The 18,585-nt window shown below is 41.5% G+C and overlaps 1 protein-coding gene across 2 annotated transcripts in view; it reads left to right on the top strand.

Annotated features, from left to right (window-relative positions):
- Positions 1–18,585, top strand: part of LOC115848529 (oocyte-secreted protein 2-like) — a 39,501-nt gene that overhangs the window by 10,779 nt on the left and 10,137 nt on the right. The window contains exon 1 of one of the 2 annotated variants that reach the window (XM_060303167.1): positions 14,363–14,658. The exons of the other annotated variant lie outside the window; for it this stretch is intronic. Within the exon in view, the coding sequence (XP_060159150.1) occupies positions 14,634–14,658 (25 nt within the window). The 5' untranslated portion in view covers positions 14,363–14,633. Of the gene's footprint in view, positions 1–14,362; positions 14,659–18,585 lie in introns of those variants that run through there. 2 annotated transcript variants of the gene reach the window in all.

Here is an 18,585-nt window from a genome sequence, read left to right as displayed (position 1 = left end):
TGTGAACACAAGGCATCGGACTGACCTATGAGGCTTTCAAACTATCCATACCCCTCCTCAGACTGATGCCCTTGATCTACCCATCCTGACTTCCAAACCAGGGAGGGGCGCCAGAAGCTCTGATGGGAGCCAAGGTGTCAGGAAGTGGTCAGGCAGTCATTTGAGGCATCAGATGTGTCAACCACTCCCACTCTTCCTCCATTTGCCTACAGCCAGGAGGGACTGGCTGCTGCTTAAGACTATAAAAATTTAGAGGGATGTGAAGCTATTTGGTTAGTTTTTACACTACAGAGCAGGGATGGGCAGAGTTTTGTAAGGGGCTAGATAGTACACTCTTGGCTTTGTGGGCCGTGAGTCCTCTGTTCCAGCTACTCAACTCTGCCCTTATGGTGTCAAAGTAGCCACAGACAATTAGTAAATGCATGAATGAATGAACATGGTTGTGTTCCAATAAAACCAAATTTAGGCACACTGAAATTTGCATTTTAAATACTTTTTACCTATCACAAAGCATTATTCTTCTTTTGTTATTTTTCAATCATTTAAACATTAAAAAATCTTTTCTTAGCTCATGGACCACATAAACCTAGATGGTGGGCCAGATCAGGCCTGCAGCCTGTAATTTGCTGACCCCTGGTATAGAGAAGAAAAAAACAAGCCTGTTCTTTTCTAAAATTAGGACAAATTCCATGTCTCATTTAGGATTGCATCCTCTAGAGGGAGGTACAACTGATTGGCAAGTGGCTACTGTTCATTCCTACCTTCCTTCACTGCCCATGGCCTTGTTATGACATTTGGCAAAATCAGTTTAGCTTGTTATTAGGGGAAAAAACTAATAAAACCCCCATGGCATGCAGTTTGTCAGCCTGAACGTCTCTGAGGTGATTTAGTTAATTAGGAGGATATCTAATTACCTCAATCCTGATGTTGCAATCAGTGGGATCGTATTGAAACTCATAAAATCTTTGATACATGGAGGTTACAGGACATCGATCTCCCAGAAACACTTCATCAGGAGCCACAGGTAGACCATTATCAAATGCAGTTGACTTAACCCTGGCCAAGAACAAAGAGGGGCTGCATCGTACATGTACTATTGGGAGGAAGAAAAGAGAAAGTGTCAGATAATACAGTGGTCCCACTTCAGGGAAGCTCAGGGCCAGTTAACAATAAAAGACACCCTCATTGGTAGAGAAAAACAAATTTTCGAGGTGATTTTCCTAGTCCTACCTTTAGAACACTCACATGTCCTCCCATCTCCAAGAAGTATCCAAGCGATCCTGTGTGTGGATGAGAATTAGCCCAAACGAGATCTTAGATGCCTTATTTTTCAGTTCTAAGTGGAAGACCATCTCCCTTAGGACATTTATATTAGTAATTATGGACAATTACTAATATAATTACTACCTTTATTCCTGACTTCAATTCCTGGAAAGCAAAACCTTTGCTCTAATCTTGGTATCCCTGTTTAGTCTTGGTATTTTCTCAAGCAATACAGTCATTTGACCAAAATTAACAAAGCTAGGATAGAAATCTAGTGATCATAGCTTAACCCAGTGCAATTTTTCAATACTTCATTTTCTCTTACTACTAACTGTGACCTAGTAATTATTTTCATGTCTTCTTTTTTTTTTTTTTTTTGCGGTACGCGGGCCTCTCACTGTCGTGGCCTGTCCCGCTGCGGAGCACAGGCTCCGGACGCGCAGGCTCAGCGGCCACAGCTCACGGGCCCAGCCGCTCCGCGGCATGTGGGATCCTCCCGGACCGGGGCACGAACCCACATCCCCTGCATCGGCAGGCGGACCCCCAACCACTGCGCCACCAGGGAAGCCCAGTAATTATTTTCTTTAAAATTTTGTCCTCTTTGCATGAGAATATAAGCTCCATGAGAATGGAGACTTGGTCTGTTTTGTTCATTGTTGTAATGCTTATAGCCAAGAATAAGCCAATACAATAACTGCTCAATACACATTTGTTGATTGAATATATGAACGATACTTGCCTGTTGCTGAGAAAGTGAGAAGCAGGCACAGAGCCCCCCCGATCACTGGGCTGTGTTTTAGGAGAACTAAACAGAAGTAAAACTTGGACTTGTGATGAAGAGAAGGGCCCAAAGATGAAGTCTTCTAGATGAGCTTCTAAAGGATCAAAGAGAACCAGTGGTTTCAAGATATATTATACCCTGCCAGTCAAAAGACAATCAAAGAGATAATATTTATAACTGAAACATTAAAGTTTGCTAAAGGCCAAGAAACAAGGTGGTGAAATATAGGACCTGGCAGGTAAACCCCGGAGTAATTTGGGACTGCTGGTAAATTAGGATAAATTGGAAAATCTGAGAAGGAATTATCTGCTCTTTTAAATAGGCAGGCAGGGACTTCCCTGGCAGTCCAGTGGTTAAGACTCTGAGCTCCCACCACAGGGGGCACGGGTTCCATCCCTGGTGGGGGAACTAAGATCCCTCATGCCACGCAGTGTGGTCAAAATGTAAAAAATATATAAAATTAAAAATTAAAAAAAAAATAGGCAGGCATAGAACTACTGGAAGGTTACCTATGGTGGGACTGACGAGCTTTTAGGGGTAAACTGTTCACAGTCCCAAAGCCATCTTTAGCTGCTGGCAATTTCCAATCACTAGAGAATCTCAGTCCTACAATTGTGAAAGTGACTCCACATAAAACAACTGGCCTATGAAAAGAAACGAAACTGAGTTATTTGTAGTGAGGTGGATGGACCTAGAGTCTGTCATACAGAGTGAAGTAAGTCAGAAAGAGAAAAACAGATACCATATGCTAACACACATATATGGAATCTTAAAAAAAAAATGGCTCTGAAGAACTTGGGGCAGGACAGGAATAAAGACGCAGACGTAGAGAATGGACTTGAGGACACGGGGAGTGGGAAAGGTAAGCTGGGACGAAGTGAGAGAGTGGCATTGACATATATACACTACCAAATGTAAAATGGATAGCTAGTGGGAAGCAGCCGCATAGCACAGGGAGCCACATAGCTCTGTGCTTTGAGACCACCTAGAGGGGTGGGGTAGGGAGGGCGGGAGGGAGACGCAAGACGGAGGAGATATGGTGATATATGTATATGTATAGCTGATTCACTGTTACAAAGCAGAAACTAACACACCATTGCAAAGCAATTATACTCCAATAAAGATGTTAAAAAAAAAACACAAAGAGGGCTTCCCTGGTGACGCAGTGGTTGAGAGTCCGCCTGCCGATGCAGGGGACACGGGTTCGTGCCCCGGTCCGGGAAGATCCCACATGCCGCGGAGCGGCTGGGCCCGTGAGCCACGGCCGCTGAGCCTGCGCGTCCGGAGCCTGTGCTCCGTAACGGGAGAGGCCACAGCAGTGAGAGAGGCCCGTGGACCGCAAAAAAAACAAAACAAAACAAAGAAACACAACTGGCCTGTCCATTCTCCCTTTTTGGCTCGTATATGGTGGGTAGACTAGGTATTCGCCCTTTACACAGAGAGGAAGGGGGTGACTTGAACATTAAATCACTCGTTATTCCGGGCAGTGAGATTTAGTGCAGAGGCCCTGGTTGGCAACTTGCCAAAACAGAAAGGCCAGTGTTGTGAGAATGTAGCAAACCGAGAATGAAATAAGGCCATTTTCAGCAACATAGATGGACCTGGAGATTATCATGCAAAGTGAAGTCAGTCAGACAGAGAAAGGCAAATCTTTGCTACACATACATACACTGTGAACGGTGTTTCCTCAAGGTTTGTTCCCAAGCATCACTCTCCACGGCTGAAGCCAAGATAACCTACGTCCATCTCAGATACATGGAAACGTCTTCAATCTAATTAACCAACCCAGTGAGCTATCCTTAAAGGGGAAAGGGATATTATGGGAAAAAGGAAGGTGCCGGGGTGAAGGCAGGTGGGGAAACAGGGCCTTCCCTCCTCAACCATCCAAAGCAGATCATCTAGCGTAGGCCCTTAGCTATTAGCAATGTAGCAGCTAATTGAAATGTCCGGATTTGGAAAAGTCAAAGACGCAGCCTCGTTGCTGATCATCCGTTACCCACCGAGTCTCCTATTACTCTGTAAATGCCTGGCTGTTCTCCAGAGCAAGCCCAAATCAGAGAAGAAAGGAGATGCAGTACCAGAAGAACCTCCATCTGGCCAGACCCCACGGCAACATCCGTTCAGGAAACAGGAAGTTGTGAGAGGGCCAATTGCCTTGTGTTAATGTAACTGAAGCCCGTCAGGTGTCTACAATAATCCGTCACTTTGGGCAGCCTGGGGAGAGCCTTTACTCTTTATAAGCAAAACCTCCTAAAATGTAGTATTTTATTATTATAGGTACTAACGATTAGTAAGGTGAGTAAAATGTATCATTTGAATATTAGCACTGAGCAAAGTTTATAAAGCTATGTGTTTCTCCAAAGAAACAGAACCAACAGGATGCATGTATGTATTTTTTGTAAGGAATTGGCTCAAATTCATAACATGTGATTGTGGAGGCTGAGAAGCCCCAAGATCTCTAGCTGGGGACACAGGAGAACTGATAATGTAGCTCTAATCCAAAGGCCTGCAGGCTCGAGATCCAGAAAGAACCAATGTTTCAGCCTGAGTCTAAAGGCAGGAAAAACCGATATCCCAGCTCAGAGGCAATCAGGCAGAAGGCACGCCCTCATTCAGCCTTTTTGTTCTATTCAGGCCTTCAGCTGACGGAATGAGGCCCACCCACCTTAGGCCGACAATCTCCTTTACTCGGTTTACAGATTCAAATGTTACTCTCATCCAGAAATACCCTCACGAATACACCCAGAATAATATTAGACCAGATATCTTTTTTTTTTTCCCTGTAGGAAGCTCTGGATTTAAAGGAAGGATTGGACTAAGGAGGAGCTAAGAAAACTTACATAGTATTGTTCTCGATGGGAGAAGAGGCAGTTAGATAAGGGAGACTAGTTGATAACGTGAACTAATGTAATTTAGTGAGAAGGGGTGAATGCATGAACCATGAGTGGGAAGGGAGGACAGACAGGACAAGGATGACTTAATGAGAGCAAATGGGAGATAAGAGGAGAGACCGGTTAAATGTGAGAAGCCTCAGACTATATTTTTGAGAGAAGAGATAACAGTGTGAGCTCATCAGTTATTCAACAATGCTGACTGGAACCAACGAGATAATATCTAGGGCTAACTGGAACCACCCACTCTCAGCTTTTAGGAAAGAACAATCAGACTTAGCCTGGAAGCCCAATGTCTCATGGTCATCAAGACACCACCCTTTCAAACTACTGTTAGCCAAAGTCCACTCATTCCTGGCACTTCCGCAGAACATGTCTACGTCAGAGAAACAAGTAGAAGGTCACACCACAAGGGCCTTCGTTATGCTAGGTCACAGGTTAAGAACACCTTGGGTGGTCAGAAGTTGAGAGGAGCTGGGAAGCCTGAAGTGGGTTTATACCTAATAACACACTTAGATGCATACGATGACCCATTACTCTGGAGAACAAAGAGAAAGCCCTTGACACACTTATAACTCCATCCTCCTGAGGTATGAAGTGCAGGATGTTATCGTGTCAAACCAAATGGAAGCATTCTGTGAGTCATCTTTAGGACTTTTGAAGTACCAGGGAGGGTGTTGTCCACAGGCTAACCTTCAGTACTGTTACAGGGTGGTTCCCAAAGTGGGGTCCCCAGGGTAGCGGCACCAGCACCACCTGGGAACTTGTTAGAAATGCAAATTCTTAGTCCCACCCTGGGAGTGGAAGCCCAATATTCAGTGTTTTTAACAGGCTCCCCAGGTGATCCTGGTGCATGATAAAGTTCAAGGGCCACTTTACTTTGTAGGGGGCTGCCCATGTGGGATGATTTTAGGAATGCCAAGCCTTCTGGTCGAAATGCTGAGACACTAATTATTCGCTGTTAGCGTTAATCTTTCAGGTTTGAAGTCCGCTATCCATCTGGGAAAGACGAGAGGAGTAGCTTCATCTACTTCCCACTTTAGACAAAATCAAACTAGGTGGAGTTACACTCCCAAAAGAGATTTCAAGGGTCAAGTTAAGCCCACGTTGTTATCATTGGCCAATGCAAGACCTCTCTTGATTTAACTGAGTTGATCCATCAATCCCTCCTCCACCATGGGCGACTCTTCTAATGTATTTAATGACTACCTTTTGAGTCCAATGTGAAATGTGTTTTTCCCCCCACCCCATCTAAAATTTCACATACATTAATATTTCATATCCCTCTTCCTTTTTTATTTTTCCTTCTTAGCACTAAACACATACGATATACTTTACCTCTCTATTTTGTTTGTTTTTTCTTATTAGGGTATAAGGTCAAAAAGGGAAGAGATTTTTGTTTTTAAAATTCATGTATTCTTTAGGCATGAAACAATATTTTGCTCATAGTAAACCCTCAGTATATACTGGTTAACTGAATGAATGGTATTGTGGCAGTGTAACTAAAGTACCAAATCACTGATGATTCTATTTCAAGTACAGTTTTGTAGAGAATTGACTTCTAGGCTGAAGTCAACTGACAGTGTGGGATAGTCTTGCAGTGGGCCTCTTCAAATATGCATGTGCTAGAAAATATGATTTTTGTATCTGTCTCTTCATTCATCCCTACACATTTTTTGGTGGGAGGAGGTTTATTTTGGAATCTTGGCTTGTATACACGATTTCTGCAGCTTTGGGGGGGTTTGGACTGCTCCCTGAATGGCTTTGTTCACTAAAACATTGCTAAGAGCACTAAAAATAAAAGATCATTAGAAGAAAAGGTGGAAAGGGGAGTTGCACAGTTAGCTGGTCAAGTATCAGGAACTCTGGCACTGGCAACACAGGCAGGGTTAGGTGGGGGTCTCTTTAGGTGTGTTGCCGATGTTACAGATGCAGACTCAGCTGGCCAGTTTCTTAATACCTGAGCCCTATGTAGGGAAGTTTTCAGAGTCTTGGTCTTGCCCTAGGCAGACTGAGATCAAGGTGCCCTGTACCCTCACCGAGAAACTAAGCTGCTTCTTGTAGAAATGACAGTGGAAAGGACCTGGGCTTGGACCACTATAGCTTCAGAGAGTGGGTTTTCTTGGCTTGAAATCGGGCCAATTAGACATGCAAATTGAAAACATCTATTATTAGTAATGTCTGCACAGAAAATATGTGGGGCTTACAAGGGCAGGGTTGACTAAGCAGTTAAGAACTCATCCAGGTCCATGACCAGAAGCTCAACGGGCAGTTTGGACTTTGGAAAAACTCTGTCCTGTATCTGGGGATATTTTCCCTTCTCCACCATGTTATACCAAAGAAAGTGACTTGTGTTTGAATCATTACCACAGAGCATACGATTGAGATTCCTCTGATGGTAACGTGGCTTTGAAATTTTAAAAGGTGATACATCTTGACAGAAGTAAACTTTGAAAAGGCGTCAGTAGACGTGATCATAATTTTCAGAATTTTCTGTGCAAGTAGCCACTTGACACAGAATCTTTGGGACCAAGAATGGGAGGGTTGTTGATATTGCTTGTATTGGGGGATGTGTCATAGTATGACCAAGTGACTGTTGGAGGAACACATGGACAGAGACAAAATCCAACCCTCTGAGCTTGTATTATAGAATAATTTGGCGGGGGGATCTAAGTAGACATCCAGTTCACTCATGCTTCTGAGCTCTTTCTGCTTCTAGTGGATTTCAATTTCTATTCACTGTCTTCCAAGCAAGCTTACTGGCCATATTCCTGCAGGCAACTAGCACCAGTTTTCAACACCTGGGTGCCAAATAGCTATTGAGAACAATGTTGGTAATAACCTTTCCCCCAGCTCCCACCTTTCTGGTAACTCAGCCCAGCAGCTTAGAATGCTACATGAGAAATCCAATAAATACAGATATACCGTAAAGTATGTCAAGTTTTATTCATGGACTTGTGGCCACTTTGAAAGTTAAAAACACAAATGGCCTTTCTCAAAGGCATTATGGTTATAATCGATTAAAACCAATTAAAAATATGTAAATATATAAAAATAAAATGCCACATGACATTGTTAAACTGGGTTACTTCTGTGGTGCTGCTGGATGTCCAAGAGCACAGCTTCTACAGTTCATAGGGGAACGGAGGAGTCACGTTCCTCGGAAGGGAGTAGTTGTGTGGGCCATAAAAACGGTCCCTGGTGGTGCAGCGGTTGAGAGTCCGCCTGCCGATGCAGGGGACATGGGTTCGAGTCCTGGTCCGGGAAGATCCCACATGCCGCGAGCAACTAAGCCCGTGCACCACAACAACTGAGCCTGCGCTCTGGAGCCCACAAGCCACAACTACTGAGGCCATGTGCCACAACTACTGAGGCCATGTGCCACAACTACTGAGGCCATGTGCCACAAATACTGAAGCCCACGCTCCTGGAGCCTGTGCTCTGCAACAATAGAAGCCACCGCAATGAGAAGCCTGCGCACCGCAACGCTCGCCGCAACTAGAGAAAGCCCGCACACAGCAATGAAGACCCAAGGCAGCCAAATATTAAAAAATAAATAAATTAATTAAAAAAAGAATAACACATTATCTTGTTCTGTTCAACACCCTCCGCCCCTCACCGCCCCTCATCCTTCGCCGTGGGCTAATAATTACGGACATATCTCAAAGTTTATTAATAAGTTTCCAAAGAGCTAATAAAGTCCTATTCCTTTTACTCAAAAGACTACATCAGTCAGGTGGGAAGCTGAGAGACAAGAGCTTACTAACAAAGAATGGCAGAGGATAGTGATGTAAAACAGTGGTTTTCGAGTCATTCTACCTATAATTAAATCTAGGGCTTTCCAGCTGTGTGACATGAGCAACTCATTTAACATGCCTGTGACCAATTTTCTCAAAGATTAAATAGGGGTGATATTAGTGACTCATGCCTAGGGTTGATAATGACGATTAAAATGCCTGAACTTCTTGTAAACTTGTGGTTGGCACATAGTAAATGTTCAGTAAATGGGATTATTGTCATTAGCAAGGGCTAAACAGCATTTTTTGCTCAAAAGCTGTTGCCTGAAAGAATCTGTGCTTAGCAAACTTTCTAGTTCTGTGTAATTCCAATTGGTTTATAAGAAATTGTATACTTACTGCTCAAACTATAGAATTTTCTTTTTCTTTTTAAAAATGGGCTGTTGGGTGCTTTTTTTTTTTTTTTTTTTTGCGGTACACGGGCCTCTCACTGTTGCGGCCTCTCCCGTTGCCGAGCACAGGCTCCGGACGCGCAGGCCCAGCGGCCATGGCTCACGGGCCCAGCCGCTCCGCGGCGTGTGGGATCTTCCCAGACCAGGGCACGAACCCGTGTCCCCTGCATCGGCAGGCGGACTCTCAACCACTGCGCCACCAGGGAAGCCCTAGAATATACATTAGACAGTATCAATATTTAATTTCTTGACTGTAATAATTATGTTGTGTTACGTAGCTGAGTATCCTTGTTCTTAGGAGATTCAGGTTCAAGTATTTAAGAATGAATGTCATGGTATCTGCACCATACTTGCAACTGTTCAGAAGAATTATAAATGTAAATATACAAAATCATACACACAGGATATAAGAGAGCAAATACAGGAAAATATTAACAATTGGTGAATCTAAGTAAATGCTATATTGGTATTCATTGTAAATGCTTTCAACTTTTCTGCAGGTTTGAAACTTGAAAAAAAATTGTGGGGGAAGTATTATCAAATAGGCCCACAGATGCCTCCATAGATGCAGAGAAGACTTGGTTCTCTGGACATTGTTTACCTGCACTTTTCATTTAGTCAGAACCTGCGATCTCCAGTTATACAATGATTAGGAGAAAACACAGCTCTCGAGGAAAGAACCATTCAAGCTGCACTAGTGATGTGTCAGCTGTGTGTGGCAAGTCTATTGCATTTTCCTGTTTACTTAATGGGCCTTACCCTGCGTCAGAGGAGATGAAGGCCTCTGTGCTGTTAGCAAATGTTCCTCCTTATTTCTTTGATTTGGTCTGCATGGGGTCTATAACCAGGTATGAATAAGAGAGAATACAGAAGAGCAGTTGTGATTTAAGTGGTATGATGGCCTCTTAAAAAAATTGTGTAGGGCTTCCCTGGTGGCGCAGTGGTTGAGAATCTGTCTGCCGATGCAGGGGACACAGGTTCGAGCCCCGGTCTGGGAAGATCCCACATGCCGCGGAGCGACTAGGGCCGTGAGCCACAATTACTGAGCCTGCCCGTCTGGAGCCTGTGCTCCACAACAAGAGAGGCCGTGATAGTGAGAGGCCTGCGCACCGCGATGAAGAGTGGCCCCTGCTTGCCACAACTAAAGAAAGCCCTCGCACAGAAACGAAGACTCAACACAGCCATAAATACATAAATAAATAAAATTAAAAAAAAATCGTGTAAGTAGTTCCCTTTATGGCTTTCCGAAATGGGCTTTACCCTGATTGTCAACTAGTAGCTAGTTCTACGTGTTTCCAATCACATTCATGGTTTTATCATTGCGTGGATGCCATCTTGACCTTCCCTTCTGGCCCCCTAACATGCTGATCCCAATATATTATTTTCATATTTTATGAACAAGTCAGAGGCATCTTAAATTTTGGTAGATTCTCTTTTGTCGTCATCTTTCTTCTAATACTTAGTCCCATGCTTGTCATACAATGTATGTTACTGAATTTAACCAAACTAGGAATTAGTTGCTTAGGTGGGAGAGATTTCTGGGCTTCAGGACTGAGAAGAAGACATTGGCTTTCTTAACTCTGGTTATGGTGATTGAAGGTTGGAACAAATAGTAAAGAGAATGAACAGCTGCATTTGATTGGATTCTGATGACTTAGCCTCCACACACACTCAGGCTCTGTACAGATCGAGATTTCTCTGCCATTTATTTGCCGAATTTCTTTGAGTGAGATACTTGAGGTTTCTGTACTTAAGCTGAACCATATGCTAACATCCCTCCCTCACAGGGATACAGTGAAGCTGGAATAGGATAATTCATTTAAAGCATTTGAACAGTGCCAGTCTACTGAACACCCTCCAAAGGAAGTTGTTTTCACAATTATTTTTATCTATTTAAGAAGGAACCTTAGTTTGCTCCAGTATGCCTACCTTCTACTATTGGAGTTAATATTAATATCACCACTGGTACATTTTCTCCACTTGGGTTGGCCAAAAAATTTGTTCGGGTTTTTCCGTACGCCTAACGAACTTTTTGGCCAACTCGATAGAATGTTTTAATTCTGCAAAGAAGAACATCAGTGAATGTGTTCAAGATGCCTTTTTTTCCCCCCTAGGAATCTATAGAGAGATTGCACCTTTGACATCATTAAAACCAGTGCTATAGCATCATTCCCCAGGCTTTCACATCATCTTGACTGATTAAAACTAAAAGCTAAGGACTTCCTCCTTCTGATAACCCTCAGAGCTGCATAACTGTGGATACACTTGAACAAATCTTAAATCATGTGTGCTCATTTTCCATAAGCAAATTTAGCTGCTCCAGAGGGTGAGTCAATATATCCATCATATGCTCCCAACCCTATATCATATTTGTGTTTATTTGATATTTTTCTCCTATTCAGGTTTTAACTGCTCTATTATATGCCTCCTCCCCCGGCCCTTAATACATAGACCAGCTTCTTTACTATTACTCTATGAGACCTAACACCAAGTCCTAGGTGATTCCTTTCTCTTCTCTTTCCTTCCTCACAAATTAGTCCAAATGCCAATAGATAGGTTTGAGCAAGGTAGGCCTCTGTGCCGGGGGTTTGAAGTAACTTTTGTGACCCCAAGTTGGGGGTTGAAGCTCCACTGGTATTACGATAGTGTTCACACAAGGGCAGAGGTGAAGGGGCTTGGTTCAGGGTTGTAAAACTCAAGCCACTTCCTAGTTGAGTGAAAAGGACATTTGCTTGGAGGGGCAACATAACCTTGGGTTTCAGAGCACTGGTGGGATGTGAAGAGGTTATCCACATGGGGAGGGATGGTCACAGCATGGGGGGGCAGTGTTGGGGCCTGAGTGAGGGGAGTATAGTTTATACATGGTGGGGATGGGTGGTGATAGTAGATTGTTTCATACAGAGATTTTGATCTGAAAATTTCATTTATTTTTTTGGGGGGGTTTGTTAAAACTATCTTTATTGCCTAAAATGTTTTTGTCTTTTTTTGAAATAAAAATACGTTTTCACAAATATGACACGACCACATCCTTATTGTAAAACATGCAAACAATGAAGAAATATACAGAACAAGATATAAAATCACTCTTTTTTTTATGGAAGTATAGTTGATTTACAGTGTTGTGTTAGTTTCTGGTGTACAGCAAAGTGATTCAGTTATACATGTATGTACATATTCTTTTTCATATTCTCTCCCCTCATGAATTATTAGAAGACATTTAATCTAGTTCCCTATGCTCTACAGTAGGACCTTGTTGTTTATCTATATTATATATAGTAGTTTGTATCTGCTAATCCCAAACTCCTAATTTATCCCTCCCCCAAACCCCCTTTCCCCTCTGGTACCCATGAGTTTCTTTTTTTATATAGGTCATTTTTTCCTTTATTATAATCCATTCAAGACAGCCCACACATTTTTAGTTAATAATACCAGAATCACAAGACAGGAGGTAACATTGTTTATATAGCAACTGGGCTGGGAATAAGCTAACACAACATTGAAAATTAACTATACTTCAATTGAAAAAAACGTTTTTAATTAAAAAAATAAAAGGAATGACAAAATGCAATGCAAACTTCAAGGTGAGCTTTGGAATTACATGATGTTGCCCTGAATTGATGTGCCAACCTTGTTAGTATTCCCAGCCCACTTGCTACGTGAGTTTGTTTTCTGTGTCTCCGTTCTGTTTTGTAAAGGAGTTCATTTGTGTCATGTTTGAGGTTCCACATGTAAGTGGAACCTAAATATGGTAAAAAAAATTACTCTTTACCTTCAAATTCCTCTATTTTTCTCCCCTAGATAAAACTCTCTCAACAGTTTGGTGTGAATTCTACAAAGGCATCTATCTATCTATTTATCTACACACATTCAAACATTCTGAAAAGCTCATTTGTTAAAGATAATGGAAGTCAGACTTCTCACTATTAGAGAAGGGAATTAAAAATATAGAACAAAATATAGAAAAAACCCTGAAATGAACCATATAGGTTTGAATTCAAATAGGAGATGTGAATTTGAACTCATGGTTTTCAAGTTATAGAAACAGATATAGAAATCATGTAAATCTAAGCGTGCACATACCTTGCTCCTTCATCTGCTGTGTGTTTCTCTTCTTATTTTGTTTAACTTACTGTGTTTGGGGTCTCCTTTTCGCAGGCTGCAGGTTCGTAGTTCCTGTTGTTTTTGGTGTCTGCCCCCAGTGGGTGAGGTTGGTTCAGCGGGTGGAGGCGCCTCCTGGTGGAGGCGACTGGCGTCTGTGTTCTGGTGGGTGGGGCTGGATCTTGTCTTTCTGGTGGGCAGGGCCGCGTCCGGTGGCGTGTTTTGCGGTGTCTGTGAATTTAGTATGATTTTAGGCAGCCTCTCTGCTAATGGGTGGGGCTGTGTTCCTGTCTTGCTAGCTGTTTGGCATGGGGCAACCAGCGCTGGAGTCTGCTGGCCGTTGGGCGGAGCTGGGTCTTAGCGTTGAGATGGAGATCTCTGGGAGAACTCTCGCCGATTGATATTACGTGGAGCTGGGAGGACTCTGGTAGTCCAATGTCCTGAACTCTCCTCTCCCACCCCAGAGGCTCAGGCCTGACACCCGGCCGGAGCACCAAGACCCCGTCAGCCACACGGCATAAGAAGTTCTTCATAAGATCCCCAAGATGATTTCCCCTAGTCCCGTGATAACTTCATAGCCACCTCCTGTTGCTACTGCGTGGAGCTCGAGTGTTGAGTATTGGCTTCAAATGCCAGAGACGCCAATCATCCCCACCTGAGCAGGTGTCGCCCTAAGCATTCGTATAAACATACGTCTGTTTTTGTAGTTTTATCCACAGACAGGCCATGGGAATAGTGACCCTCCATAACAATGATCACATCTAGCACACACATCTCAGTTCCTAAATACCATGTTCTACTTAAACCAGAGTTCCATGGAGTAACAGCCAGCACCAGGGCTGGGGCAGGAGAAGTACAAGTTAAACCGGGAACAACTTTTGGTGCCAAAAATGGGGAAAGTGCTCAAAGAATGCTGCAGAAATGTCAAAATTATATAGGAACTATTTCAAGGGGCTCCTCCTGGTCAAATCTGAAATAATTTGAGCATAAATGTAAATAATGATAGTAATGAGTTATAATCTACATAATAAAATAGGAAATCACAAGTGTATGCCAATATAAGCAAGTAAGTTGAAAGATTAATGAGGAACAGGATATTTACAGTTTCAGAGTACCTCCCCATAAAATATAAATCAATTACAAAGTGAGAAGGAGGAACTTTACAGTAAAGAAGCCTGGAGGAAAGTACCTTAATCAAGCGACCAAATTTGCATCATCAGTAATGGGAAAAACTGAAGTTGAGTACCACTTGATAGGATGCAGTAAGAACCGGACGCCACTGCTGTGATAATCCTGCAAACCTAATGATGAAGAAATATCAAACACAAATTGAGTGCGATGCACAACATACAAATGTCGAGGTCATGAAAAATCAAGGAAAGATTGAAGAAATGTTGGAGAATAAAGAGATATGACAGCTACGTGCACCACAACATGTGAGTCTGAACTGGATTTTATTTTATCATTATTTTTTGCTATAAAGGCCATTAATGAGACAATTAGAGAAATTTGAAAGATGTTAGTATTAAGTTTTTGATTTTGATGATACTCAAACTTTTGGTGTCAGGACCTCTGACACCAAATAGTCTTTAAGATATTGAGAATTCCAAAGAAATTTGTTTATGTGGGTTTACTCTATGCAAATTACCATATTAAAAATTAAAGTAAAATTTTTAAATCTTTATTAAATAGCTGCAATAAACCTGTCATGTGTTAACATAAGTAATAAGCATTTTATAAAAAATAATTATTTTCACAAAAAATGGAAGAGTAACATTGTTTTACATGTTTGCAAGTCTCCAGTCCAGTTTAATAGAAGACCGCTAGATTCTCACATGTCCTTCTACATTAAGGCTTTGTGATATGTTACTTTGGTTAAAGTATGTGAAAAGAACTTTGCCTCACACAAATATGTATTTGGAAAAGGGAGGAGTATTTTAATACTCTTCAAATAATTGTGGCTGTTGTTTGATACCACTAATTCTCTACAAAAGGTAGTTCTTTCAAGGTTAGTTGCAGTGTGGAAACAGAAAATATATCAATGAACTTTTCATACTCAGTTATATTAAAGTCCATTGATCTCTCTTGTATTTTGAATGAAACGTTTACACATGCATGCTTGTATCACAGTATGCATTGGTTATTTGGAAAATATTGGTTCACTCAGTTATGCAGAACTTCCAAATGTTAACATGTTTCATTATGCAATACAAAAAAAAAAAAACCTCACAGTTGCACTCTGAATGTGGGGAATGCAGGTTTTCTAAATTTTGCTTGTAAACTTGAATTTTATTTCTGGATACAAAAACTGTCAGTTGTTTTCTTTGAAGTGACAGCCAATATTTCATTCTGTTTCTAAAAATATCTGTCAAAAACCCAAGTGCAAATAGTCAATGTTTGTCTGACAGTCGTTCTTGCAGGTAAATACGATGTTCTATGAAAAAAGGTTGTGTTCAGCTCACAAATCAAACAATAAATTGCATAATCTCCACGCTTTGATACACAGCAGAAGGGCTTCATTCATACTTTCCATTTTATAATGCAGAATATTAAAAAGACATGTACTCAAGGGTCAATCAACATTTAATAAAATGAATGGTTTTTACTGCTTTGATTTTTTTTTTTTTTTGCGGTACACGCGCCTCTCACTATTGGGGCCTCTCCCGTCGCGGAGCACAGGCTCCGGACGCGCAGGCTCAGCGGCCATGGCTCATGGGCCCAGCCGCTCCGCGGCATGTGGGACCTTCGCGGACCGGGGCACAAACCCGTGTCCCCTGCATCGGCAGGCGGACTCTCAACCACTGCGCCACCAGGGAAGCCCTATTGCTTTGATTCTTAAGTGAAACTGGCTTCTACTGTGAGTATGTGGTGGTGAAGAATACAACGTTGACTAACACAGCTTGGTGGCGCTGCCTTTCTTGCTTAGGCAGTGGTTTGACCCCCATTGTTTTTATACATCTGTGCAAAGGTCAACATGGTGAAAAGGGCATATTATGTCTTAGCATTATTATGAAAATAGTTTTGATCCTGTGGGCCCACAGCATCCAAGGACAACATATTGAGAATCATTGCAGTGGGAGAATGTCCTTATTTGCAGGAAACATACTCTAAAATATTTAGGAATGAGGGAGTATCATATTAGCAAATTATTCCCAAAATGTTCAGGAAAAAATAAGTTATGTATATTTGCAACATTTCTCTAAGTTAGAAATTGCTTAAAAATAACATTTATATATTATCTCTGCCTTATCTCTATCCATTTTACATTAAAGTTATATTGAAATTCCATTATCCTTTCACAACAAAATCTGGAATTAAAATTGGAATTTCAGAGAAATGGACTTTGCTCATTCTGTGGCTTTGAGTAGTCCCAGGAACGTTGCATACAACCCTGGAATTAACTGTGCTCAAGTTTGAGGAAAACAGTCATGTGTTATATGTTTTTTTTTGTACGCTATTAATTTTGGCTAGACTGTTTACCTTTATCTCTTTTAATATTCAAAACAAACTTATAAGGTAGGTAGTATCATTATCTCCTTTTTACAGAGTATGAACGTGAGCCTTAACTTTCCCAAATTTATATAAACTGAGAGTGGAGAAATTAGTCTATGGTTCTAATTAAGCTCTTAACTAGTAGACACAGGTGCCTTTAGGAAAAAAATATTAGATGCCTATATTGGAATGATTTGAAAGTTAAATGTAAAGTTTATGAATTTTAGATGAAAGAAATGTTAATAGCATCAGGAGAAAGTTTTTTAAAAAAAGAAAATGAAAGACAAAATACTAACGTGGACTTATCTTTGTCTTTCTTCAGCTCTCTTTTGTCTTTGTAGTTGGTGACTGGGTTCTCCAGGCCTTCCAGATGCAGGAACTGTGTGAGTCCCCGCTCTGGGGTTTCACTCTCCGTTAGAGGACGTGATGTTGGAAACGAAAGTCCTTTTTGTGACATGTAGGGAAGCCCTGTGCACGTGCTTATTTCAAAGCAGATTGTAACATTGAAAATATAATTCAGATGTCACTAAAAACAACGATAGGCCTTCGACTCTGATTCTTTGAAGTTTATTTACTGTGAGACTTGATTTCCAAGTTCACTTTAAAACTAAAAATGTCACGATTGACATTTTAGCAAAAACAAGAAAAACCTTTAGCTGGAACTTTTATTCCAACTATTAAAATGAATTTATGTTGATTATATATAAAATTATATATACATATGTATATGACATGAGGACAAATATATATATATATATTTACCCTTATGATATTGTGTGTGTGTGTATATCTTGTGTTATAAGCAAATAATTTCAAGGCTTGACCCGACTAGAGTAACTAGAACAATTTATGGAAGAATTAACAGAGATGAATTTGTGGATTTTCTTGAGGTCAAGAAAGGTGGTTTTTCTTTAGGTCTCTGTCTCAGGGATTCAAGTCACTTTATCATCTCTGCTGCTGATTCTTCCACAGCCAAACCCGTAGAAATTAAGAAATAATAGTCTTTTGATTTCAAATATGTACGATGTAGGTTATTCAGCATATTAGATGACACCTGAAAATTACCTAGTGAAAGGAGTTTTCTATGCTTTCGTTTTTTTGCAAGTGTGTGCCTTGCCAGCTTCTCGGATGATTTTAACAGGCCTCAGGCACACACAGTTATCAATTAGCACTTTTCACCTGATGGGCCTCTTTGAGCATCGGGGTTGGGGTAATCAGGAGAGCCTCAGGTTTTAGTTGGTTGACACTGTGGAAACCACCCCGTGGGTGATCTAACTAAGTAGCAAAATGAAGGCAGCTGAGCATGGGATGCCATTATAAAATCACTTAAGCTGTTCCCACTTCCTATGTCCCAAGGAGTCCTGGGCTGGGGGTCTGCGCACATGGAGGTCTCTATGGCTTCAGAAATCTTGATTCTCCTTGCTGCCTTGGTTTGGCCTTGCGCTGAGAACATCAACGGTAAATGAATTAGAGAATGCTTCCTTGCAGGGTTCCTCAGAATGACTGCTATTCATCTTTCCAAGCAGGTGCTCTACTCCCTATAGAGATCCGATCTTACCATTTGCTAGAAAAGAAGGACTTTCAGGCCAACTGGACTTGAGTCTTTATATTGAGGACACATTTTAACTTTCTGCCTAAATGTCTGAGACGTTTCTTTCTTCTATGTTATCGTCTTCTATCTGAATCCTCATTTGCAGAGATTCTTCAGAAATCGTCCTCGGCTCTATGTTTTAGGCTGCCCTTTTGAACTCACTGCCAATTACCAGTACTTGGTGGTATTGTAAGATATTTGATTGTATCTTTACTGACCTTCCTCCTTCCAGGCCCTTTGTATTTCCCCTTGATGATGATACTGCTCTTTTGTTCTTTTT

Source organism: Globicephala melas, chromosome 8 (genome assembly GCF_963455315.2).
Source record: "Globicephala melas chromosome 8, mGloMel1.2, whole genome shotgun sequence".
In the NCBI taxonomy this organism is placed as follows: Eukaryota; Metazoa; Chordata; class Mammalia; order Artiodactyla; family Delphinidae; genus Globicephala; species Globicephala melas.
This window is presented reverse-complemented; position numbering and strand designations above follow the sequence as displayed.